The 27,157-nt window shown below is 42.5% G+C and overlaps 1 protein-coding gene across 1 annotated transcript in view; it reads left to right on the top strand.

The window, feature by feature from the left end:
* Nucleotides 1–27,157, top strand: part of PGM5 (phosphoglucomutase 5) — an 88,649-nt gene that overhangs the window by 43,558 nt on the left and 17,934 nt on the right. The window contains exons 7-10 of the mRNA XM_060237428.1: nucleotides 14,630–14,745; nucleotides 18,707–18,842; nucleotides 22,034–22,217; nucleotides 23,039–23,173. Of these exons, the coding sequence (XP_060093411.1) occupies nucleotides 14,630–14,745; nucleotides 18,707–18,842; nucleotides 22,034–22,217; nucleotides 23,039–23,173 (571 nt within the window). The remainder of the gene's footprint in view (nucleotides 1–14,629; nucleotides 14,746–18,706; nucleotides 18,843–22,033; nucleotides 22,218–23,038; nucleotides 23,174–27,157) is intronic.

The following is a 27,157-nucleotide window of genomic DNA, read 5'->3' on the forward strand; positions in this document are numbered from 1 at the left end:
TTTGTTATTTAGCAATTAGAGGAATGGCAGGAACCAAAGAAGAGCAAATGTCTGAAAATGCTTACTAGAACATGTTGTTCTGAACAATGTTCCCTCTAAGCTGAGTTAGCGTGAGTTAGCTCACAGATTTTTAGCCTCTAGGTCACACATTTTTGACTTAGCTCAGGAAGAATGACCCCAAAGCACAATAATTTGTGCAGTAGCTCATAACTTTAATACCAGTGACTCACAAGACACTGCGGCTTGGAGGGAACACTGGTTATGAAACTGGGCAGTTTAAAGGTGTAGAGCAGGGGTGTCGAACTCATTTGTTATGAGGGCTAGATCTGACATAAATGAGACCAGGAGGGGCCAGGCCATGTGTGTACCTATTTAAGATTAGGTAGCAGAAATATAAATTTTATAAAGAACACAAACACAAATATATATATTTTAAAAAAACTTAAAACATGCTTAAAACTTTAGCAGTCATTGGACTTAAAGGTGCTTTCTTTGTATTTCTCTCATGGGATCCAGGGAACTGGGCAAAGGAAGCTCTGGCTCTTTCCTTCCTTCCCCAGGGAACTGGGGGGAGGAGACTCAGCCAGTAGAAGGAAGAGAGGCTTGTCTTAGTAGCTCTACTGTGCAATTGGCAAAGCAAGCTCTCCCTTCCTCCCCAAAGGAGGAGCCTCAGCCAATGGAGAAAAGAGGTTTTGCTCTGCAGCTCCTGTGCAATTGAGCAAGCCTTGCAAAGCAAGCTGTTATGCAGAAGGGAGCAAGAACTGTAGCACCGAAATTCATAATTTATAATGGTTTAACTGTCTATTTAATTTTAACTTAATTTATGAATGTAATTTAACTATTTTAATGTAACTATTCTAATTGTTTTATAGTATTGATTGTATTTTATCGTAATCATGGTGCATACCATGTCCTGTTAGCCACCCTGAGCCTGCCTTTGGCGGGGGAGGGTGGGATATAAAAATAAATTTATTATTATTATTAGAGAGGGAGAAGGAAGCAGATGACAGTCAGTTGCTTGGGGGCCTGATAGGAGCCCTCTGGGGGCCTGATTCGGCCCCCAAACTGCATGTCTGACACCCCTGGTGTAGAGTAATGTTTTGCTGCTCTGACCTGCATGGCCCAGGCTAGCCTAATCTCATCAGGTCTTGGAAGTTAAGAAGGGTCAGCCCTGGTCAGTATTTGGCAAGCAATGGCAAACCACCTCTGGATGTCTGTTGCCCTGAAAACCCTACAGGGTTGCCATAGGTTGGCTGTGACTTGACAGCCCTTTCTACCACAATGCTCTACTTGCTGGCCAGATAACATTCAAGATCTATAAATTTTGGCAGATGGAAACTATTAGATTTGAGCACGAATTCATTGTACTGATGAAGTACAAAAACAGACCCAGCTTACAGCTGATCCCAAACTTGGTTGTGACTTCTTTTGACTCTGTCATGCTGTATTATGATTTTCTATCCAAGGTGAGCTCTGAAGAACCCACAGTTCTCAGAGGTCTCTGTTCTTCCTTTCATGTGGTACCAAGCTGTTTTCTCACTTGTTTTGCAACTACAAACAGGCACTATGTCCCTTTCCATAGAATTCAATTTCCTGTTTGTATAATTTTGTGGCAAATTGTGATGTTTGCTGTGCCAGACTTAAAGAATCATGTAGTTGTGGCTTCTGTCAAATTGGTAAATAAACTCTCAGTAAATTTAATTAATTGGCATTGTATTTCCTTGGTTTGGAGATCAGTTTCTGTGTATCAGTAAAGCCTTTTCCTTTCATTACAAAAGTGATCGGTTCTGCCTTGGTTAAGGCTTTTTGTTTTTGTCACTACAGGAGGGGAGAAAGGAGAATGAAATGCCAAAGATGTAATATGTTTATGTGCAAAGAGTGTCTGTGGAGCAGAATGGCATCCCCATAACTGGGTGGCAAACTATTCCCTTGTCTTGCAAAAGAGGGAGCTGGGGAGGAAGCAGAAAGTGGTCTTTGACTGGGAGACAGCATTTAAGGTAGAGGCTGAAAGGCTAGGGCTCCCTTGAAGCTCAATTTTGTGCCTGGAGAGAAAGGAAGAAAAAGGAAACGTAGGCACTGTTTGCCCGCATTTCCTCTGAGATAATGCTTATATCCTGCTTTTCTCTCTAATTGGAACCTCCAAGTGTAGGGTTGCCAGGTCTGACTCAAGAAATATCTGGGGACTTTGAGGATGGATTCAGGAGGCTTTTGGGATGGAACTGGGAGCAAGGGTGTAACAAGTACCATTGAACTCTGAAGGGAGTTCTGGCCATCACATTTAAAAGGGATCACACTACTTTTAAATGCCTTCCTTCCATTTGGAATAATGAAGGATAGGGACACCTTTTGGGGGGCTCATAGAATTGGACCCCCTGGTCCAATCTTTTTGAAACTTGGGTGGGGGGTTGAGGAGAGGCACCAGATGCTATGCTAAAAAAATTGGTCTTTCTACCTCTAAAAACAACCCCCCCCCCAAGAGCCCCAGATACCCATAGATCAATTCTTTATTATACCCCTATACATTTCCCTCCCTCCCATGTTTTCTGATGACCCTGAAATGGGGGAAGGGCCTCCAAGCTGGGAGATCCCCTGCCCCCAACTGAGGATTCATGTACTAGTCTGGGAAACAATACAAAAAACCAAAAGCTACAGTTACTGGCATAATAACACATATAAAGATCAATTTATTAATAAATAAATTCAATTCCTAAGATATGAGTCTCATACATTCCAAATGTGCAAAACTGCACTCTTACATAAATACTTGATCTGTCGTAGAGCTGCTGAAAGCGGAAGCTATAGTCCGTTCTGTAGTCCACTGTACTCTTGAAGATTTGAAATGGGGGAAAAAATCCCTTCTCTTTGCACCAGTGGAAAGGAAGGTAAGAACCCCGCCGATTCAGAATCTGATAACCGGGCCACAGGACATCCTGGGATGAATCAGCTTTATGACTCATCAGATTTAGAGAATAATTGTAAAATGCACAGCACTGAATAATACCCCTTTAAATGCCCGACGAAGCTCTACAATGAAATGGCCGGTTCTAGTCTGCAGTCTCATCATCAGATTCTGAATTGATGGGGTTCTTACCTTCCTTTCCACTGGTGCAAAGAGAAGAGATTTTTTCCCCATTTCGAATCTTCTGCTTTTAGCGACTCTCTGATGGGTCAAGTATTTATGTAAAAGTGTAGTTTTGCACGTTTGGAATGTACGGGACTCATATCTTAGGAACTGATTCATAAATTGATCTTTATATGTGTTATTATGCCAGTAATTGTAAACACAGCTACAATTCCTTTTTGTATTATTGTAAACACAGTATTTTTGTATTATTTCCCAACTGGGAATTGGCAACCCCTACCTGAGTGACTTACCAGATCATCCCCCACCTCCACCTTATCCTCTCAACAATAATCTTGAGGGGTGAGTCAGGCTGAGAGGCTGTGATAGACGCAGGGCTACCTGGCAAGCTTCCATGGCAGAGTGAGGGATTTGAGTCCAGTTGTCCCATAGTCTGGCAGTCTAAGCACTAAGCAAAACCAGCGCTCAGAGCTGAATGGAAGCTTTGCACACTACCCCTTCAGAATGTTTCAGTCTGCAGACCATTCTTTCTAGGCATTCTCTTGGAGAGATCAAGAAGGAAATGTTGCAGTTGGTGGTTGTACTAAGAATGGAATTCTGGAAGCTCTTTTTCCTTAATCAACTGAGGAAGAGTACAAAGAGACACTTCCCACATCCCCCAGTATTAAGTTCAAGATCAAAAAGTACTTTGGTACTTATTTATTTGAAGTAGTTATGCCCACAGTATGGCATTCAGTTCATTTCAATTCAGATGATCATTTGATATGAAGGTGAAAGAGCTTTTCAGAGCAGAAATTGTAAGCAGTAGCACTTGCGTGCTGAAATCTTAAGAAAAATTCAAATAGCAGTTTGGTGGTTTAGGAAGCATCTTCTGGAAAGGCAGCCATGGGAAAAAATAGGGTGGCTCTATAAAGCTTTGGAGCCTAGCCATAGTTTCTTTATATTAGGTGTAGTGTAATTGTTTTTCTGAACTAATATTTTCTTAACAGAGCAGTTAATACATATTTATGTGGTTTTGCTTAGTCCTTTGTGCCTGCTTTGATTTTTCTGCCTTTGAAACCTTTAATACAGAGGAATAGCCCAACTTGTAGTGGAGAGGGAGGAGACACTATTTGATTGCTCTTTTGGCACAGCAATAGTTTCCCATGACTTCAGGGGCTCTATTGAAAGAAAGTGAGCTTAAAATGTTCCAGAAACTAATTAACAAAAATGACATAGTTTTAAAGTGTATTATTAGCAAGCAATGATTATCAGGATATCCAATACAAATCTAGACATGATAATGATAGTACTGCGTGCTTTTAAACTTCTTGTGCCTCCTCTTCCCCAGAGGCTTACTCTTAGCCAGTGTTGCTTTTGGAATTAGAACCCCAGCTGGGGACAGGATTCCTGCAGAGAGGGAACACAAGGAGATTCACAACAGACAAAGGAAAGGCTCTGCCCTTCTCTCATTCATATATCTCCTTCACTTTTAAAATTGGCCATCCCTCTTCTCCTTCCATGTCATTGTGGCAGGTCTGTGTTTAAGGATGTCGAACTGACACCACTGGGTGTAGTTCAGCCCAAAATCTTCCCTGTGATCAGGGCTTTTTTTGAGCAGGAACACACAGGGATTAATTTCCAGCTGGCTTGGCAGAGGGAGTGTGGCCTAATTCGCAAATGAGTTCCTGCTGTGCTTTTCTACTGAAAAGCCCTGTGTGAAACAATGGTGATGTCAGGGTGTGTGGCCTAATATGCAAATTAGTTCCTTCTGGACTTTTTATACAAAAAAGCCCTGCCTGTGATCCAAACACTAACCAATTTCAGTTATTGGTTCTATCTGTCAGCCAGAAGCATGTTTCCCCATTGCTTGAGCAGAACCAAGATATATTAAGCTAGTGCTTGGTTGGTGGAGGTTGGGCAGGGAAAGGGAGCAAAAGGACTCCCATTTAGCTCTTATTAGAGCTTGTAGGAGAAAATTATGTATCTGCCTTTTTCACTCCAAGAGGAAAAGGGATTCCTTTTTGTTTGACTTGTGTTGAAAGCATATGCATCTTTTAAACTTGTGTATAATTTTGTGTGCATGAAATAAAACTCACAGTTGGAAATAACATTTATAATAGTAGGCAGAGAACTTGCAAATTAAGATATGTGAGGTGTCTGAAACAATTTGTTCTATAGAATCTGACTTAAAACCAAGGGGTTGGACCAGATGTTCTTTGTTGCTTCCAACTCCCTTATATTTTATCCTTCCTTGTTCTTCTAGAAACCTATTTGTCATTTTGTATCTTAATTCTCTGAAACATCCCTGGTTATCTGTTTAAGGAGGACCATTCCACTGCTATCCAGCTCATAAATTAAAGACAGCGGGGAATAGGATCTGTAACACTTTACCATATATGGGGGATTGGCAGTTGTTTGGTTTCACTCTCAGTATATACACTTGATGCCTTTTAAGGGAACACAGTGCATGCAGAGTGAAAATATCCAGGAGCCAAGCATCCGTTTCATAGGGCTGCCACTGTTACAGTGTTAGGGTTTAATAGGGTCAGATGAGAAGTACAGGCACCAGAGTGTAACACTTCAAACTAGGGGGGGCGGGGGTTCAGCAAGTTGTTTGCATAATTTGGAAATCTTCTAAAAAGAAGAGCTTGGGAAAAATATCTGAATACTGTCATATGTTGAGTCACTCTCATTTAGTTCATGTTTGCATTGTTCACAAATTCCTGACATTTCAGGTATTGCAGAAGAGGCTGTTATGTGTGTGATGACTAATTTTATAACAATCCTCTTTCTTGTGATAATAAACACAGTAGGCCTTATTAAATATACACAGGATGAACAAACAGCCCAATATCTTGTGGACATCCATTCTCAATGGCTGTTCTGTCTGGTGCTTTTATTTTACCATGTAAAGCGAACATGAAGTATGCAGTGATCTGAATCTTGGTAACCAAAGGTAAATTGCTAATTTGTGTAGTCAAAGTAATTTTCTACAATAGTGGAAAGCTGCTTTTACCCACTGCCTCATAGTGAAAAGAGCTCAAGAACAAGAAGACAATGGAAATCCTAAAATGAAAACATTTGACACTGTTCATGTTTTCTTTCTTTATCTTATTCTGCTTGGTAAATGTATGAAATAGATAAAAATAGGTGATACGGTACATTCTTGTGTAATACTTTATGCTTACAATTAGGTGCTGTTATAGTTATAAGCTAAACCCCCCCCCCATTTTTTTTTAAAAAAATCTTTAAATACGTTTGGGTTAGTAGGGTATGTAAGGATATTGAAATTCTGCTGAAGTATTAATAGGTAATCAGCCTATGATAACCCAGTAGAATTTTTGATTTTATATTTAAATACATGATTCCAGTACAAGAGCCAAAGCTGAATCTGAAATTCTGTTTGGTTTCTAAAACCAGTTTGCCCTGGGCCCTGTTGAGGTTTTTCCTCCCCTGTTCCCCAGGATGAAGCCTAAACCCTTTTAGATTTGTATACTGGGATTATACTATTTTGAATCCATTCCTTTATGCTTTAAGCAGATTTAAAATGTTTACATTTAAATACAAAGTATGTCTTTTTGGCTTTTCAGGTCTGGTCACTGCTACTAGACTTCTGCAATTTGGCAGTTTCAGAGGGTAACTGTGGTGGTCTGTATTATAACAATTAGATTCAAGTCCACTAGCACCTTAGAGACCAACAACATTTTCAGGGTATAAACTCTAGAGCAATGGTGGCGAACCTATGGCACGTGTGCCAGAGGGGTCACTCAGAGCCCTCTCTGTGGGCATGTGCACTCTCTTACCCCCCCCCCCGCGCATGAGCCCCCCCTCTGTGGCGCCACTCCCCCCCGCCTTCCTTTTTGGAGCTGCAATGCAGTGGCGCTCCATGGTCCCCCTCCTCAGAGGCCTGCTGAGCCGTGCTGCACTGAAGCTGGACCCTACCGGCTTCAATGCTGCCAGCGCACCTTCTAACTTTTTAAAGCTCATGTGGGAGAAATCTTCTCCCCCCTTCTGGAATCAGAAGTGAGGGGGAGCGGGCTTCAAAGAATTTGAAGGTGCGCTGACCGCATCGAAGTCGGTAGGGTCCAGCTTCGACACAGTGTGGCCTCTGAGGAGGAGGGGGCCATGGAGCGCAGTTGCATTGCAGCTCCAGGGAGGGAGGGAAGGTGGGGCGGGGGGGGCAGGGAGCACACATGCAGTTTGGGTTGCAGTTGGGCACTCGGTCTCTAAAAGTTTCTCCATCACTGCTCTAGAGAGTCAAAGCTCCCTTTTCCAGACATGAGTAGGAATGGAGATATAGCCCAGGCAGAAGGTGGGAGGAGTGTTGTAAAGGAGGCAAAGGTACAATGCGTATTGTAATCAGCTTAATTAGAACAGAGGGGAAATGCTTGGGGGCAGAAAATTAACATCTGCAGTGAGATAAGAATCCTATGTCACTATTCAACCCTGCAGGTGGGGTCCACTGTCCTGAACTATAAGGCCCTTAATGGCCAGGGATTTACGTACCTTCAGGACTGCCTTTCCTGGTATACCCCTAGGAGAGCCTTGTGCTCTGGTGATCAACATCTGCTGTGGGTCCCCAGCCCGAGAGATAGCCAGCTGACCTTGGCCAGGGCCTCTTCTGCCCTGGCCCCAACCTGGTAGAACTCTCTGCCAAATTCCATCTGGCCCTTGCAGGAGTTACTGTCTTTCCATAGGGCCTGTAAGGCATGTTCTGCTGTGTTCTGCCATGTTCTGCCGGGCATTTGGTTGAAGGTAGCAATGGTTCAGTTTGGCACCCTTACTTCCACCCCCCTGCAAGATAGTGACACTACTGGGATTTCGATAGTGCCATGAGACAGCATTATTATTATTAGAAGATGATATTGGATTTATATCCTGCCCTCCACTCCAAAGAGTCTCAGAGCGGCTCACAATCTCCTTTACCTTCCTCCCCCACAACAGACACCCTGTGAGGTGGGTGGGGCTGGAGAGGGCCCTCACAGCATCTGCCCTTTCAAGGATAACCTCTGCCAGAGCTATGGCTGACCCAAGGCCATGCCAGCAGGTGCAAGTGGAGGAGTGGGGAATCAAACCCGGTTCTCCCAGATAAGAGTCCGCACACTTAACCACTACACCAAACTGGCTCTATTAGAACTTTGACCCCATCTGCTTTTAAATGAATCTGATGTTTTACTGGTTTATGTTGGTTTTAATTTATTTTTGCATGTACCTGATGCAAGCTGCGCTGAGTCTGACCATCAGGAGGGGCGGTCAAAAATCTAATAAATAATAAACTTGTGAATGAACTCAGGTTCCACAGTCTCACATTGTAATTTCCCCTTGAAGCTTTTTTGTTTGAAGACTGCCACTCTTAAGTCTGCTATGGAATTACTTGGAAGGTTAAAATGTTTTTGAATGTTGTGTTTTTTAATGTCCTTTTTTTGCTTAGGAATTGACATGTTGTTTTATGTAGAGGGCATTACAGACATTTGATGGCATATATAATGTTGGAAGATGAACAAGTGAATGAACCTGAGATGGTATAGCTCATGTTGCCTTGTCCAGTTATTATGTTATCAGAGTGGATATGGGGATAATGTTGACATCTTGGTTTGTTGCAGGCCCTGGTCCCAGAGTCCATGTCCATGTTACGAAGGGTATCGCTGTAAGTGAGGAGTTATTTAAACTTAGGACTGTCTGTTTGCCTCCCAATGCCTGTGAGAGGGGAATATCATTTTCCAGCATAGGTTGTAAGTTTAATGATGCGTTGAACTAGTTTGAGCTGAGAGCTGTATTTGACCACCAGTTGTGTTCTGTTGTTTCATTTGGGCCTATTTTGTACAAGGTTTTCTCCTCATATCATTTGGGTTTTATTTCTTAACTTCATCAAGTGGGTATTGTAAATCCAAGAATGCCTGTTGTAAATCCTGTCGGTGAGAATCTCTGTCTGAGGGGTCAGAACAGATGTAGCTATTACATAGAGCTTGTCTGTAGGCAGTGGATCATATGGTGTGTTTAGGATAGTGACTGGAAGCATGTAGATATTTTTGGCAATAAGTTTCCAATATAAGGTGAAAAGAGTAAGAGTCCAGTACAGGGATGGCCAAACTGCAGCTTGGGAGTCACATGTGACTCTTTCACACATATTGTGTGGCTCTTGGAGCCCCCCTAACCCTGTCAACCAGATTGGAGAATGCATTTAAAGTTAAAGTTCCTTTCTTTCCACCTTTCCCTCCCCTCTCCCCCATCTTCCTTCCTTCCTCCTGCCTGCTCTCAAACATCTGACGTTCATGTCTTGCGGCTCTCAGACACCTTACGTTAAGCAAATTGGCCACCCCTGGTACAGTAACACCTTGAAGACTAACAAAATGTGTGGTAGGATATGAGCTTTCGTAAGTCACTGCTCAGGAAGGTAGAATGTATCTGAAGTTTCTACCTGTACCTGAGGAGGTGAGTAGTGATTCATGAAGGCTCATACCCTACCACAGACTTCATTAGTCTTCAAGGTGCTACTGGACTCTTACTCTTTTCTAGTGCTACAGACATACTAACATGACTACCCATTTTGATCAACTAGTATAAGGTAGCTTTTATGCTTGCATTCTATATTTGTACAGTGGTGTCTAGAAACTGTATTTCCTGAATGGATTGGTTCATGGTCAGGTTGATGGTGGGGTGGAAGTTGCTGAAGGCCTGGTGAAATTTCTCCAGTGCTTTCTTTCTCATGTGTTCAAATGATGAAAATGTCATCATTAAATGTCAGGGACAAGGGAAATGATAACATATAGAAGGTGAGGAAGCACTGCTGTGTGTTAGCCATAAAAATATTGGCATATTGGGAAGCCATGCAAGTGCCCATGGCTGTGCCATTGATTGGAAGGAATAAATCTTCACCAAATCTGAAGTAGTTGCAGTTGAGGGCAAACTGGCAGAGCTTGATAGCAATGTTGACTGTGGTGTTGTCAGATATGGTGTTCCTAATAGCTTGTAGCTTGGAGAGCCAGTTTGGTGTAGTGATTAAGTGTGCGGACTCTTATCTGGGAGAACAAGGTCTGATTCCCCACTCCTCCACTTGCACCTGCTAGCATGGCCTTGGGTCAGCCATAGCTCTGGCAGAGGTTGTCCTTGAAAGGGCAGCTGCTGTGAGAGCCCTCTCCAGCCCCACCCACCTCACAGGTTGTCTCTTGTGAGGGAGGAAGGTAAAGGAGATTGTGAGCTGCTCTGAGACTCTTCGGAGTGAAGGATATAAATCCAATATCTAACAATCTTGTAGCCCATCCTTGTTGGTAGGGTTGCCAAGGCCAATTCAAGAAATATCTGGGGACTTTGGGGGTGGAGCCAGGAGACTTTGGGGGTGGAGCCAGGAGACATTAGGGGTGGAGCCAGGAGCAAGGGTGTGACAAGCATAAATGAAGTTCTGGCCATCACATTTAAAGGGAAGGCACACCTTTTCAATTCCTTTCGGCCATATGAAATAATGAAGGATAGGGACACCAGGGGCGGCAGGGCCGGGTCGGGGCGGCAGTGGTGGGGCGGCGTGGCAGAGAGCAGGAGCCCCGCAGCCAGGCCCAGTGCCAGCGGCACCGCGGGCAGCCCCGAGGCCGCGGCCAGCAGCCGGAGGAGGTGGGCGGCGACGGCGACGTTGCGCAGGGCATGGAGCAGCAGGGACACCAGGGGCAGCAGGGACGGGTCGGAGCGGCGAGATGTGCCAGCAAGTGGCCTCGGGGCTGCCCGCGGTGCTGCTGGGCCTGGCTGCCGCTTGCTGGAACATCTCAGCCCAGAGGAGGAGGAGGCAGAAAGCCGTCTCTTTGCCCGCTTCTCCCCCGCTGCCTGCTTGCTGGGGTGGGGTGGGGGGACAGCGTGACTCACACCGCGGTGCTGCAGCTTCCTTGGGGTGCACACGGTCTTCCAGCAGGCTCAGAATTGCTCACTGTCTTCAGCTCTTCAACCCTTCAGTGAGGAAGCTGGGGCTGCTGCTGCCTCTTTGCAGCACATCTCGGAGGAGGGGAGACTGAGCAAGGACAGTTTGGGGAGAGAGAGAGAGCAGGCCACTCATGCCCTGCAAACAAGGCCCTCCCCCCACCTCCCCTGGGGACTGTAAGAAGGAAGCTGGCATGACCCCCTCCCAAGCAGGGCCTGCCCGGCCCATCCTGGCTCATCCTTTGGGGGGGAGGGGGAGCAGCCCCTTGCACTGCACCGCGGGCAGCCCCGAGGCCGCGGTCAGCAGCCGGGAGGAGGTGGGCGGCGGCGACGTTGCGCAGGGCAGGGGGCAGCAGGGACACCAGGGGCAGCAGGGCCGGGTCGGAGCGGCAGCGGTAGGGCGGCGTGGCGGAGGAGAGCAGGAGCCCCTCAGCCAGGCCCAGCGGTACCGCGGGCAGCCCCTTGGCCACAGCCAGCAGCCGGAGGAGGTGGGCGGTGGTGGCGTGCAGGGCCAAGGGCAGCAGGGCCGGGTCAGGGCAGCAGCGGTGGGGCGGCGTGGCGGAGGAGAGCAGGAGCCCCGCAGCCAGGCCCAGCGGCACCACGGGCAGCCCCGAGGCCGCGGCCAGCAGCAGCCCGCGCGGTTCGAAGGCCATGCGCCGCTCAGCCCCAAGGGGAGGGGAGGCTACCTGGGAGCGCTGTCGAGGGCTGGTTGGTGGCGGTGCAGACAGGCCACTAGCTGCTGCCTCCTCCTCTCCGCTCCCGGGTCTGTTGGCTGGTGGGAAGGCCCGGCCCAGGCGCCCAGCTCTCTCTCCCCCCCCGCCCCCAGATTTTTGGGGAGCGGGAGATGAGGCTGAAAATTCGGGGGTCCCCCGCCAGAGCGGGAGGGTTGGGAAGCCTACTTGTTGGGGATATAGTATTTGGCAGTATTTTTCATTACAAAGCAAGAAAACTATAGAAAATGGACTCATTTCATTTTCTTTATAATGTGGACATTAAAGAACAGTGTATTTAGATTACACTGTGAATTATGTTTGAATTGCACGCAACCCTTTGAACTCTACAAGTCTTCTAAGAATAAATAAAAAATTTGTTCCATTTCTGTATGTAGCAGCTAGAACTAATACCGTCCTTGGGGCAAACTCTTGTGTGTGAATCTTTTGTGTACATAAGCAGTATAAACTTTAGAAATTAATTTATGCTGAGAAAGAAGCAGGAAAGCCTAACTGTCATATCTTATACAAGTCTTGCATTGAAGCTAATTTTGTGATTCCACAGCTGAAATAAATTGTAGTGTTTAGCACTTAAATATTTTGTGGTCATGCATGAAAAGAGCCTGGTGCCTTGAAAACAATTGTTTAAATTTGGCTATAACAGAAAGAGACATGGGGACTAACTAGCTTGTAGAAAACCAGCTTTGAAAAAGAAAGTGTCTTCCATCTAAACTGTGCTTAAATATCCTGCTTGTTGCAAAATGGCAAAGTGTAATTCACAGTTGTTGCACCTAAGTGTAGCTCCTGCAGACTTTGCCGCATTATGTAGATTTTTAAAAGGGGGAATGCAGGAGTGGAATGGATTTCTGAACAGAATTTCAGTATGTTTCTGCATATATATATATTTCAGCACTGTTAATAAGAGCCACAAATACACAAATCCAGACACAATTGAAGATAATAGCCTTATAGCATGAAGTGTCCATGTAGATATTCATGATGATCTTTCCAGTGACTGACTTCTCTGGGCTGTAACACTAGTATAGTCCTGAAATTTACCACTTGTTTGGAATTTCTCTTTTCCCCACCCCCATATCCAGCCTCTCTGTTGTCCATTTGAGATTTTTCTCATTGTCTTCTACCTGTTGTTCCAGTTTGTGCTCACTGATTAGACATCCTCATTGTTGGACTCATGTCACTAAAGAGATAAAGTTAGGTTGACACATTTATCAGTTGGATAATGTAGTCTCCTTCCATCCCAATATATAGTTGGCTTGAAATATCATATGTCAGTAGCTTCAGGAGAATGCATCTGAAACAGCTGTAGTCAATATAAACTTCTTAACTTTATATTCAGGATCTTCTGTCTAGCCATAAAGGTTAGTACTAATAAAATAAATAAAAATAGTGATCTTCAAAATACTAAAACCATTCATGTGATACATAATTTCTCTTATTTAGATGACATTTTTTAAAAAATCCTGTTGTTGTTTTTCATTATGTTCTTGTATTGCTGGGTTTTGTGCTGAATTTTAGAGTAAACTTTATACTTTTGTTATATTGTATTGTTTTATCTTACTGTTTTTGTTAGTTATCTAAAACTCTGGGGTTGAGAGGAAAGGTATAAATCTTCTAAATAAATAGATTAGGCCATAATGTAAGTTTCCATACGTGTATTTTAGCATGTGTCTTAAAAAACTTATCCTTCCATGTGTTTTAGCTATTAATTGCCAGTGTCCTCAATTTTTCATCATTTTTTTTTAGTTGACTGTCACATTTACAATGGACCTAAATTCTGAAAGGATAGTGTGGATGCTTATTTACTTCATTCTAAGCCCAACTATTTTCTAAGCATCTTTTAAAATCCAGTCTGTATTTTCATGTCACTTAACTAATTGCATGTGACTTGTGTTTCCTAGGAATGAATTGTGTGTAAGTGAGGTGCTAGTGTACACACTGCAGACATTTCAGGCAGTTCTCCCATGCCACCATCAGCATTTTTAAAAGTGTGCAGCTGACACCTGGTATATGAGAAAGCCAGGGGAGATAGAGATATGCTATGAATACTTTCTCAGTTCTTTTAAAAAACCTCTCTCATTTTGTAGGTCAGAAAAAAAATCAGCACAAAATTTGTTTTGGTCCATTTTTTGCTCTAGTCATATTGAAAAAAAAATAATCTAATTTATTAGATTTAGCAAAAAATCTCAGGAGTCTCTTTCCATACGGCTATGGGGGGAAACTAGGAATTGAGACTTTTACAGTTCCTAGTATATTCTTGAGGACTTCCTTACTCATATGGCACACAGCTCTTAATGTAAAACAGTTTGGCCTTATGAGAATTACAGTGGCAGAGAAAGTACACAAATAGAGACGTGATCCTTCCTAAGTTGACTTAAATGGAAGATTTAAATATATGATTGCTTTTCAAGGAAAACGTGCTCAGCTTTGTCTCAATCCTTCTTAGTATATTTTCAACTTTTGTGAATAGTGTTTAACTTTTGGTTTTCTAACCATAAATCAACCACTCTTAAACTACTACTTCATACCCTAAATACACAATCATTAGCTAATGATAAGATCTGAATATTTTATTAAGACTGCTGCGTTATGTACCAATCAGGTATGATCAATGCCTGGATAGGTCTTTTGGGAACCTGTGTGTGTTGCTTGAGGAAATGGAGGAAAAGAGTGGAGGAAAGGCAGGATGCAAATTTAACAATCTGTCTTTTGGACACTCTGAAGGCTTCATTCTGCAGTTTCAAGACTTCCACATGTCTTCCTTAAGTGATTCCTTATATTTATCATTGGTTGTAGTGACTGGTTTTGCCGCTGCCTGTGTGGCAGTCTTATCTTTTAGTATTTAGTAAATAAACCTCTTGATAGAATAAATTTGCAATAAGTTTGTGAAACAGTTGAACCATCCTGATCTTGTGCTCTGTGATGTCTCTCTTAGGGTGGCAAAATCTATGAAAGTCCCTGTGTATGAAACACCATCAGGCTGGAGGTTCTTCTCAAATCTGATGGATTCTGGTCGATGCTCACTCTGTGGAGAAGAAAGCTTTGGCACGGGTGAGACGTCATGTACTTTGTGTGGCAGACATTATGTCAAACATAATGGCATCAGACCTATTTGAAAACTGGATGCTTATGGGAACTGGGTGTTTTAATGAAGACCTACTTATATTATGATTGTATAGCTCAGTAGCTATATATACTGGTCCATTAGTATCCCCACAAACCTCCTGGCTTTATTACCCATGTTGTGGGGGTGAGAGCTTGTATACTTGGTAGGTAGGTCACAATGTCTAGTCAATGCACTGCCTTCATCTTGGTGATCAAGATGAAGGCAACTTTTGTAGGCCTGTGTAAGTCCACAGCATGAAAGTCCCCAGATCCATTACATTCACATCTGGCTTGAAATCTGTCAAATGATGAAATCCATAAAGAATTACAAACTGCATTATATTGGTTCATGGCTGAGCCACCAGCTGACCAGGACTGAGCCAGAAGGCCCATTCATAAACTGGTTCATGGGGATCATGTCCCTGCAAACTCCATTGAAAGGGACCACAGTCTAGCCCTAACCTGGATAGCCCAGGCAAGCCCAATCTCTTCAGATCTTGGAAACTAAGCAGGGTCAACTCTGGCAAGTACTTGGATGGGAGACCTCTTTGGAATACCAAAGCCCACATTCAGGGGCAGGCTTTATTTAGCTACCTCTCTGATTATCTTCCATACCCCCAGTAGGAGTCACTCACCAGAAGTAGACATGAGAATGTTCATGACTGGGGGAGCCTCCATGAACTCCTGTTCCTGAATGAGAAATAGGACAAAATTTGTGACACATTTTGCTTCATGGTTTAATTTGTGGCTGTCTCTAGTTTCAATACAATGGCCTGATGAATATAACTCATGCATCTTTCTTCTGGATATATATATACACACACACATCCAAAACACACATGCATTAATTTAACCAAAGCACAAATGTGTTCTGTGGGCACAGTTTCATTCTTACATTAATATATGAACAAAATATGAACATAATTGAACTGATGTTATGCAGATAGCATCCCTTGGTCTTAGGCTGATCCATGTTGATCCTGCATTCCCTGCTGTTCCCTTGCAAAACATTTCCCATATTCAGGAGAATGGGGTTGCTTCCCACAAAGTTTTGCTACAGTTTGGTATCTAGACTACAACAGGGGTTGTTTTTGGAGCATTCACACAATGCCATCCCCGAATAGTCTTTTCTAATGCAGATCAATAGACCAGAAAATGGGGCTGTAGTAGACACTTTCCCACAGATCTGGGAGAATGGTCAGGTTTGTAGAAAAACTGGGGAGATGGTATGTTAAAATGCTGAGATCTTGTGATGCTACATTGTAAGAATTTTTTTTTTTAGGAGCATTAGAGGAGCCACCTAAGCTGAGCCAGTTGTGCTGAGGCATGGACATTACAAATTGATAGAATAAATTTGCAGCTGAGTGAGAGTTGCTGCTAGGTAAGCCAGTCAGGCTGAGGCAGGGACATTGCACATAGGTGGGCGAGGAGGAGGTGAAACTGCCCCCCCCCCCCAGAGGCCATCATGTAAGACAGACAGGCCGAGACAGCAGCATTGCAGGGAGGAAGGTCTCTCATCACTGTCCTCTCCACAGCTAGCATTGCAGAATGGTGGCAGCTGGTGAGATGCAGGAGCAGCCGCTCCTTCATCTGCCAAGCTGACAGAGGTGGCAGAGCTACTTGTGAGTGGGATGACCACTGAAAAACTGGCAGGGAGAGGATGGGATTCCCCTCCCCTAGTCATGAGCATCCCCACTTGTAATGTTACAGTGTTATAGTGATATAGCAATTGCTGATTTTTAAAAGTTGTAAAATTGATCTTCTAATAATGTACAGCAAAATACTGCCTGTAGGGGCAGAGGAATGAAAAATGTAGGGGAAACTGTTGAGTGGACACTCCATTGCCACTGCTAATGCATTTGTATTTGCAGCAGCAACAAGACCTACATAGAGATCCTTGCTGTGTGGAAGCAGCTGTTGTGTTTATAAGCACATGATTGTCTAGGACAGATGCATTAATTCAGTGGAAAAAAATTTCTTTTCTACTTTTTAAAGACTGTAAACATGTATTTGTATCATAAAGTAACAAATGTTTATGGTATATGAAAGATTCCTCAGCTGTTGAAAAGAACAGTGCTACACAAATCCATGATTGTTTTATTGATCAGTACTTGAATTAAAAATGTAACTTTTTAACTCTCCTTATTTTAGCATTGTTTCTCCCCCGTCACATATTTGGGAACTAAGCCAGCACCAAGAATAATTCTTTATCGACTTCAAAACAGAGTTTGATCTATGATTTGTTCTTGGAAACTTTATTCAAATTGGCCCCCAAATTACTGTCTTACGCTGTGACTTAAAAAAGAGAGAGGTACAGGGAGGGATGGTGGCTCAGTGGTAGAGCATCTGCTTGGTAAGCAGAAGGTCCGAGGTTCAATCCCCAGCATCTCCAACTAAAAAAAAGGGGTCCAGGCAAATAGGCATGAAAAGCCTCAGCTTGAGACCCCGAAGAGCCGCTGCCAGTCTGAGTAGACAATACTGACTTGGATGGACCAAGGGTCTGATTCAGTATAAGGCAGCTCAGTATAAGGTAGCGTCATATGTTCATATGTTCCACAAACCTGCACCTAAACAGTCATTTCAGCAGTGTCTTCTTAGTTACAGTGTCTTGACCATAATCTCTCAGTAATGTAAGCACTTGCATTTATAACAAAATGCTGTCTGGTAAAAAAAAGCATCCTTTATGCTATAAAAGGACAAAGGGGTTTTGGAAATGTTTCACTGGGCTTTGTGTTCTCAGAGTTCCCTGGAAGCTGATCCTGGAGTCCAACCAATGCTTTAGCAACTTCTTCCTTTTTTGCAGCAGCATAAAGAGGTTTGTCAGATGAAATTAGCATGATGTGGATATTATGAGTTATGTCTTGGCCTTTTAAAAAAGAAGGGGGCAGCAACAGCCATCACACTCCAGGCGTCGTCTGCAGACTTTCTTCACCATCGAGAAAGCTGCACACACGAGTTTTGCATTTGATTTAATCTTTGGCAGTAGGAGGAATACATTCTTAGGGGAAGGTTGCTTTTTGTTTTGTTTCAACTCCATCTCCAAGTTTATATGACCAGCTATTAGCTCTGTTCAGTAACTTGAATAAGAAGAAGTCAAAGATATGAAATGACAACCATGAGGGGAAAGACTTGCGGAAAGTTGCACAGCCCCCTGGAGAAGACCAGCCTGGACCCAGCAAAGAGCCAGAGGGAGCTTTCTTTCGCCTTACCTCACAGAACATTTTGTGTAACTCACACTTGCCTGTACACTGCAGATATGAAGGGAAGGCTATTCTGACCAGTGCTACTGACCAGAGGCCCAAGGGCTGTTGCAGTTTTTTCATTCTGCTATGTTGTTTTTAGTTATTTGCAAGCTGACTTGAGGGTCATTTGCTCAAAAAGTGATGTATAAGTCCTTAAGAGAGCAGTGCTTTTGTTAATTAGCAGCGCAGTGTAGACAATCAGACAACTCATAGTTGCTGAGGCATGTGAATGGGGGTGAGGGAAGGAATGGTAGGCCTGTTCAGATGCTCTTGATGATAGATTCTCATTCTTTCTGTACTTGAGAATATGTTACTCTAATCAAATTTGTTATGCACATGCACATACAATCTCAACAGCTAAATTAGGGTAGAATTATAAATATAAAGGTTTCTCACTTGCTTATCAACCGTCTTTGGATCATGTTTTTTAAAAATGTGCCATGTATATTAGTACAACTTTTAAACAACAAAGATCAACTGATGTGCTATTTGAATCGAGTTCTTAGGTATGTGTAATCTGTCAGTCCAGACAGGATTTTTATTTTCTTGGAAAAGTAGTCAGGATGACTGTGATTGTAGTTATGAGGCACTATGTTCTAGTGTCTTTGTTCTCCATCTTCAGAATCCGTTTGATGCGTAATAAATACATTAATTTTTTTCCCTAGGTTCTGACCACATCCGTGAGAAGGATGGACTTTGGGCTGTCCTAGTTTGGCTCTCTATCATGGCAGCCCGTAAGCAAAGTGTGGAAGAGATTGTCAGAGAACACTGGGCTAAATTTGGCCGTCATTACTTCTGCAGGTAAGAATAGCAATATCCAAATGTATGATTAGTACACCATAGGACAGTCTGCTGCTAACCTGGCAGCATTTCAGTTATGCATGTACAGTAAATAGTCTACCACAGAGCAATACAAACCCAGGACTGATTCTCTGCTTAGCGCTAATGCAAACATTTCTCTTTAAGAAAAATGAAATGAAATCCATTTCACTGCAGATTTCTATGTATAACTGATGCAGTTCAGAAGAGCCACTTCGTACAAGGAACTTTTTTTTTTCACAGCACCTAATAGGTTTTTTGGTACTTTAAAAATAATTATATTAGTAATATCTATATGCTTCTGGCTGTGTTCAAGTCACACTGCGGACCACTATTAAAACTTGGTGTGCATACTTAACAATGTTTGTTATTTAGCAAGGGGAAGGGGTGACCTCTATAAAGAACTCTTATATGAAGCCATTAACCTGGCAAGCATGTTTTTGCAAGTTACCTCCAAAGCATAGAGTCTGATTTTAAGCCAGCTGAACTGAGCTCTAAAAAAATGTCAAGCCAAACTAATGTAGGAGTACCTATGAAAACTAGCAAATCTGTTTGTTTCTTGAGGAGGATGCTTGGTTTAGGTTGTATTGGTTCAACTGCACTGGATCCTTTCAAATTGTTTTATTTTGTTTTTAATGTATCTTAGGTTTCTGGCAAAGACATGATTAAGAGAAAATAAAAGTAACACACTCCCATAAAGTGTGATAATGCTGAAATTTAAAAACAACAACATTGTGATAGTTGTGACAGAACTAGCAGTGAGTTATGCCATCACTGCTACTACAGTGACGTGATCTCTGTGGTTAAAGTGACAGAACCATATTGTGCAACTGTGGCTGGCACTGAGCCTTCCTTGCCTTTGATTATTATGTCTGCCTCTCCAGACATTCTCAAGGCGGCTCACAACAAAACCAAGCAAACCAGACAATATAACCAAGTCAATAAAATAAATCATGTCATTAAACCAAATCAATAAAACAAGATAAGCCAATAAATAAGATCAAACAATATAAAACAGCCAATAAAAGCAACCCAAGGAATAACCTAAAACCAATGAGCATCCTAAAATTATATTGATAAGGCTTGGAATTATAGATAATATTGGCTGTGGTGTGCACTCCATTAGTTATTGACCATTCAATTGCCACTCAAGAGAACTTTCATACCATTGGCTGGGCCTGCTCCTCTCTCCCACCTGCTGTCGCCTACCCACTCACTGTGGAATTCAGAAGAGAAAGTAGACAACAGCAGCAGGGAGATAGTGAAGAAACAGGGAATGAAGCTGATAATTCGACTAGAAGGCAAGGCCTGGCCCTGCCAGGAGTGTTTCTTCAGAGGCCGCGGCAGCCGCTTCTTTCCTGTCACTCCCTCCCTCCTTCCATCAGCCTTGCCCCAGAACAGATGAGGATTGGGCCACTGGGGAAGCTGCTAGCCAGAGGCTGTTGCTGGGTAACCAAGGTTGTTTTTGTCAGTAAAGGGGGAAGCCTCAGCTGAATATAATCCCACAGAGTCTGTTCTCAAAAGCAGTTATTTTCTCTAGGGGGAGAGAGATCTGTTGCCCGGAGTTCAGTTGTGATTCCAGGAGATCTTCAGGCTCCACCTAAAGGTTGACTACCCCACACCTGGCTGCTTACTGCGGCTGGGAAGGAGAAAGGGTTGCCAACTCCAGTTTGGGAAATTCCTAGAGAACTGAGAAGTGGAGCCTGGAGAGGGTGTGGCTTGAAGAGGAGTGGGACCTCAGACAGGTGCAATACAATAGACTCCATACTCCAAACCAATCATTTCCTCGTGGGGAATCATTGTTGCCAATCTCCATGTGAAGGCTGGAAATCACTCAAAATTACAACTACTCTCCAGATGGCAGAGATCAGCTCCCCTGGAGAAAATGGTGGAGTTTGTTGTTATGCCCTGCTGAAGTCACTCCTCTCCTGCTTTGGGCCACACTGTGGGGAAAGACTATACTTTTCCTAGGGAGAGGCTTTGGAGGGGAGTGAAAAACTGAAGTCAGATCAGTTCCCCTACAGAAAAAGACCAGCAGTGTATAGTCCTGGTTCTGTTGAGCCTCAACAGATGCCGTAGTATTTGGTGAAATGTGCTTCATTGTGCAAGACAATTTTCATACTTAGAATTTTAATAGACAAATTCGTAAGTTTTAAGTTGTATGCAAAATGCCAAATGTCCATAATCCAAAAGTACTTTTTAACAATTAGTACTATATTCATAATAAATATATTTACTTACTTCATTTATTCCCCCATTTCAACCCCAGTAGGCACCCAAAGCAGCTGTGCAAAAATATTTTTAAAAATAAAAGGAAATATTCATCTCCCTGCAGTCGTCTGAATACCAGTTGTGGTTTCCGATGATTCTGCAATTAGGTTTTATTGAAAAATACAAAGAAGAAATCAATTAGCTAGGTGACCTATGGTAAGAAACAAATGAAAGAATAAAAATAACAGACACATTTCCCCCTCCTTCCCACTTCACACACCCACACATACATGCTTAGAAATTGTAGTGGATTTTAAAGTATGTCATAGTGCTGGTTAAGTTGTCTTTTTACTTTTGTTTGATGTTAATTTGTTTTGCCTTCCTTTCCCATAATTGTCAATAATACCTCCCCACTTAAAAATTGGCTTGAAATGTCGCAGTGAAGGAGTGAGCAATGATAGTGAGCTAACTCTTCTTATCTCCTCTGCTCCCGACATTTTCTGGACTAACTGGGGCATTGCTGTGGTTCCTCAGCAAGTAGAGGTCAGATGTGTAAACACATCAGCTTTTTCCTTGGGGCAGGTAGCTCCAAAGAGGTTTGCAAAGGAAGAACAAGGGGAAGTTTTCTTGTGCTAGATGGGAGGGTAAAGAGCTTTGGACACTGTTGCCAAGGTATTGTGACATACTGCATACCTCACAATCCTTTTATGTAGCAATGTGTTGGAGCAGAAGGCAAACTTAGATGGACAATGTGGTGTCATTGGCTACTTCTGTACTGGTGTGACCTTAGGTGTTAGAATCCCAGTGCTGCTGATGTTACTTTTGGTTTCCAAAACCAAATTTTAAAGACACTTTTCCAAATATGTTAAAATTTGGCTTTCCTTTTTCAAGTTTGCATTAAACTGCCGAAGTTCATGCTTCCCGTATTTCTTCTGTTCTCTTTATTATTCCTACATTTCAAGGTTTGATTATGAAGCACTGGATCCTAGAACAGCATATTTTATAATGAGAGACCTTGAAGCTTTGATCATTGACAAGTCATTCAGTAATCAACAGTTTGCTGTTGGAAGCAATGTCTACAGTGTGCAAAAAGCAAATAGCTTTGAATATGTGGATCCCGTAGATGGCACTGTGACCAAAAGACAGGTATGAAAGGCAAAAATTCTACCTCAACAAAGCAAGACCGGTTTTGGGGAACAGTTTGACATGTAGACTTACATAAAGTTTCTGCTTTATATATATATATAGAATTGTTCCCTATCATATATATATAGAATTGTTCCCTATTAAGTGCATGTTAAATTGGAGTAACATTCAGACTCTTTCAGCTTACAGTCAAAGCAACTGCATAAATTGCAAACTGATTCAAACCTGTAAGGGCTTTTTTTGTAGCAGGAACTCCTTTGCATATTAGGCCGCACACCCCTGATGTACCCAATCCTCCAAAAAGCCCTGCAAGTTGTGTTGTTGAAGGCTTTCATGGCCGGTCTATTGGTTGTTGTAGATTTTCTGGACTGTGTGGCCCTGTAAGTTCTTGGATGATTTAGTATATCGGAGTGTGTGGCCTAATATGCAAAGGACTTCCTGCTACAAAAAAACCCTTCCTGAACTGATATAGAGTCATAGTTTCTAGTCTTTCCAAGTAACATTAAAGAAATTTGTAGATCTTTACTATTAGTATCTGTTGATTGAGAAGATATATAAAGACGAGATCAAAATGGCAATGCTTAGTGTGATATGGATTTGAGGACTGTTTACAATATCTCTGCAGCCCCGGCCCCCCCAAGGACTCTTCGATCCCCAAGTTGAGAATCACTTATAAAGAATAATGTTCAAATGAAGGGAAAGACATATTGGCATTCTTGCAAAACAGCTATTTAGTTAGTATAATAATGTTAAATGATATTAAGAAGTGATCAGTTTGAAAACAGTTGTTACCATCAGTACATTGAATTTTCTCTCTTCAGGGGCTGAGGATAATCTTTTCAGATGCATCCAGGCTCATCTTCAGATTAAGCTCTTCTAGTCATGTGCGAGCCACTCTCAGGATCTATGCAGAAAGCTATGAAAAGGACCCCAGCAAACATGACAAGGAGCCACAGGTAAGCACAAAGGCAAACGGCATTTGGTTTGGTAAAAGCAAACACTGAGTATTTAGAAGATGTCCTACAGAGAAGGATATATGAATTGGACATCTCTCTATGTAATCTGACACCCATGTACATCCCAGGGATTCCCAGTGTCTGCTGTGAGGGGGATCCCAAGCTACCCCTGCATTCAATGAGTGCATCCGAGACTGAGACTTGAGGGGAAATTCCTCAAAAGCCTGATTCATACATTCAGTTCTTTTATGTTAGGTTAGCAGCATTTCTGAATGAACTTGCCTGTTTTATACATTGTTGCAGTGATGAGTATCCTTTTATGTTGACTGCTTGCTAATAGGCATAACTGGTTGATGTTAATTGAATGGGGACTAATGGCTGGAAATTTTGCCTCCCCTCACATCTGGAAAGTGGTAACCCTACATCAAGGGGAAGGGTCAAAGTAGTGGTGCTGATGCAGTTTGAACTGGGAGATGGAGAGCACTAAGTGTAGCTGGACTGGAAGGAAATGGAGGGGCAGCATTGCAAGGGTTTAAGAACTGGGCTCAATTCAGAGATGACATGGAACCAAGATCCAGCTTGCAAATGGTCTTTGACAAAAGCTGCTTCTCTCTGCTACATGAGAAGAGATTGCCCAGAAACGAGCCAGGATGAAGCCAGGATATCTGCATTCACACATCACCGGAAACCATGGTTAAGTCTGACTGTGCTTAAATCATTTCCAGGTTTCAGAAAGTAGCTGTGTTGGTCTGCAGTTGAACCACTAGATTTGAGTCCAGTAGAACCTCAAAGAGCAATCAGATATTGGTATATGAGCTTTCAAGAATCAGAGTTCATGGCCCAAAAATCCTGCTGGTCTTCTGGATGCAAATCCAGCTCTTCATTTTCAGGTTGTGGCTTCAGATTGTAATTTGATAGACCTAAATAAGCGTAATACATGCAGTGGTCTGCATTCAGGCACTAACCATAGTTTGTTTAATTAAACCATGGTTTTTGCATGATGTCTGAACGGATGCACTCAACTTGCTCCAGTGCAGGATCAGCAGTGCAACTTGGGAATCCAGTGCAGGATCAGCAGTTTTTCAGACTTCTGTCATTGTACATGGCACATTACAAAACATGTGTCCTGGAGGGCTAACCAGTCTTTTTCCACCTTAATTATTTATTGTAAGATTTGTTGTGACACAAATTTTCATAAGACCACTAAATCAGGTGCCATAAAGTGAGCTGCAGTCCATGAAAGATGATGACACAGTAAATATGATAGGCTTTGAAAACACAATGGGCGTTTTCGCACTCACCTTCAGCCGGCGCGACCCCCCTCTTCACTGCGCAGGATCTGCGCGGATTTCGCACTAAATGCCGCGGAGCAGCCGGAAGAGCCGGAAACTCCCGGCGCAAAAGCCGCTCAAACGTAAACCGCCAAAAAGCAGTTTCCGTTTGCGCGGCTTTTGCGACGGGAGTTTCCGGCTCTTCCGGCTGCTCTGCGGCATTTAGTGCGAAATCCGCACAGATCCTGCGCGGTGAAGAGGGGGGGTCGCACCGGCTGAAGGTGAGTGCGAAAACGCCCAATGAGATTCTAGTCCTGTCTTACCCAAAGGAAGATAACCCTGCCTTTAGACCTCTCACTGCTTGAGGGATGTAAGAATTTGCATACACAGAGGGGCACTCATTACTGTTTCTGAGTCTGAGCCTTAGCAATAGGGAATGGCTCCAAGGCTGAGCCCTAGTGACCCAGGATTCAAATTAAGCCATAAGGCTAAACTATATGTTTTCTTAAAGGTAAAAAGTAACTGTGAACTGAATTGGGGCTGTGCTGGTGTGTGTGTGTGTGTGTGTGTGTGTGTGTGTGAGAGAGAGAGAGAGAGAGAGAGAGATTGAGAGAGAGAGAGAGAATGTTCTAATGTAAACCTCCCTGGAACTGCTGTTAACTATGTTGGGGGTAGGGAGTTATTCATATTGTACATGTATTTGTTTTCCTTTCTGTGGTTGATAGAAATCAGTTTGTCTTGGGGGAAACAGATTAAATTTTCACCCCAGCAGCTGCTTTTTAGCGTTTTGATTTTCTGGAAGCAAATAGTCTTTTCTGTAAGCAAATGAATAATATAAATTGTCTGGAAATCCAATGTAAGTGGATTTATCATAAATCATATTTATTTAAAGAATTTTCATCCCAACTCATTAGAGACCCGGCTCAAGGTAAAAACAGTATCATAAAATTATAAATAAGGCTACAAATCTAAATATGCTTATTTGGAAGTGAATACATTTATTTATTTTGAAAATCTATATGCTGCCTCTCCAAAGAGTCTGCTCAAGGCAGCTTTTCAAGTAAAATGTGACAAAATCATTAACAACATGGAAATAATTGAAATTAACAAACCTTTAAAAACCTAGACAGAGAATAAACATAGCATAAAATATTTAGTACTTACATTTTTCCAAGTAAACTTGGACCATTTGCCCTGGGTTCAGTGCTGTTGGTAAAGGTCCCCATTATCAAACAGGACTCCCTGGGTGTTTTCCTGGCCTTTCTGCAGTCTTTCTCAAACCTGCTCTGTTCTGAAGTGTGGAAAAGACCTCAATAAAGACTGGATGGCTGTTGTGTAGGTGGGGAAATTTGTTTTTTTCTGCTCACATGGCAGCCATTTTCCCTGACCCTGGGGATTTTTTTTAAAAAATCAACAGTAAAATATATTGATTGATATCATTGTAACAGGTTATCTGAATTATCAGCTTTCATATTTTTAGAAGGTCTCTAGCCTTTTCCCTTGTGGAGATATATGGGGAATAGCTTGTTTTTGCATGAGAAGAGGCTATAATTTTTTTAAAAATGAAAGCTTGGAATTCACAGAACCTGTTAATATATTGTTACAATTGTATAACAGTATAACAACATTGTAGTGATGATTTTTAAATAAATAAATAATTGCAAAAGCCACCAGTGGCCAAGAGGAGGAAGGGTGGCCACCTGCCATGTAGAAGCTCCATTGCCACTGTGCTTTATCTGCAGCTGCATCAGCAGTGCATCTCTCTGGGTATAAACTACTTTGGTTAGATCAGGGTCACTTCTTGGTTCCATTATACCATCCTCCTACATCAGGGTCACTGACATACAGGAGGATGCTAGAATGGAACCAAAAAGCTGCTGCTGCTATCTTTTTAAAGGATTTTGGCTCCATGATAAGATTTCAACCTTTTTGGGATGCTGATGGGTCTTTACGTTTTGACTGTACCACTTGTGTCATTAAAGTTCATCTTTTTTTGTTGAGGTACTTAATTTGGAGACAAAAATGGACATCTGCAAATATGGCGGGGAGAAAGAAAATTAGTCTATAAAGATTTATATACTAAAGTGAAACCTAAATGTGTTTCCTTCTCTTCTTGCTAGCACAGAATTTGATGTTAGAATTCAGCATTTTTTAAATAACTTGCTGTTAAGCCAGTTTGTCTAGCAAATCACTAATGTATCCCAGTGACTCGTCATAATAATATTACAGTTGGGAAACACAAATTCCAAAGTACAACAAAGTTCTAGATTCCTTGTAAGGAAGAAACTGAGAGCTGCTTGTGAAGTTCTCTTATATTTATAAACAAATCTTTTCTACAGAAGAGCTAAAGGCCAAGGGTGCAGAATGCAGCCAACATCTGCAGAATGCTTCTAGCTTTATAGTGTTGCCCCATTGGTGGGAAGCTTTACAAGAAAGTCCTTCCCAGGGGATGAGAGTGCATTAATGGCTTTTGGAATTTTGCAGAGTAATAAAAGTTACACTTCAAATTAGAAATTAGGTTAAGCCTCAACTCCAGAATGGCTACCATGACTGCACATTTATTCTGAGGTATCAAATAATTTTGCTTTGTTTTCAGATAAAATTAAATGTTATGATGTGTTAAATTAAATTAAAATTAAATGTTATGATGTGTTTGGTTCAAGCAACCCAAGTTTTGCCCACACACCCTTGAATAAAAAGACAACACACGTAT

The sequence above is a fragment of the Heteronotia binoei genome, chromosome 4 (assembly GCF_032191835.1).
Source record: "Heteronotia binoei isolate CCM8104 ecotype False Entrance Well chromosome 4, APGP_CSIRO_Hbin_v1, whole genome shotgun sequence".
Taxonomy (NCBI): Eukaryota; Metazoa; Chordata; class Lepidosauria; order Squamata; family Gekkonidae; genus Heteronotia; species Heteronotia binoei.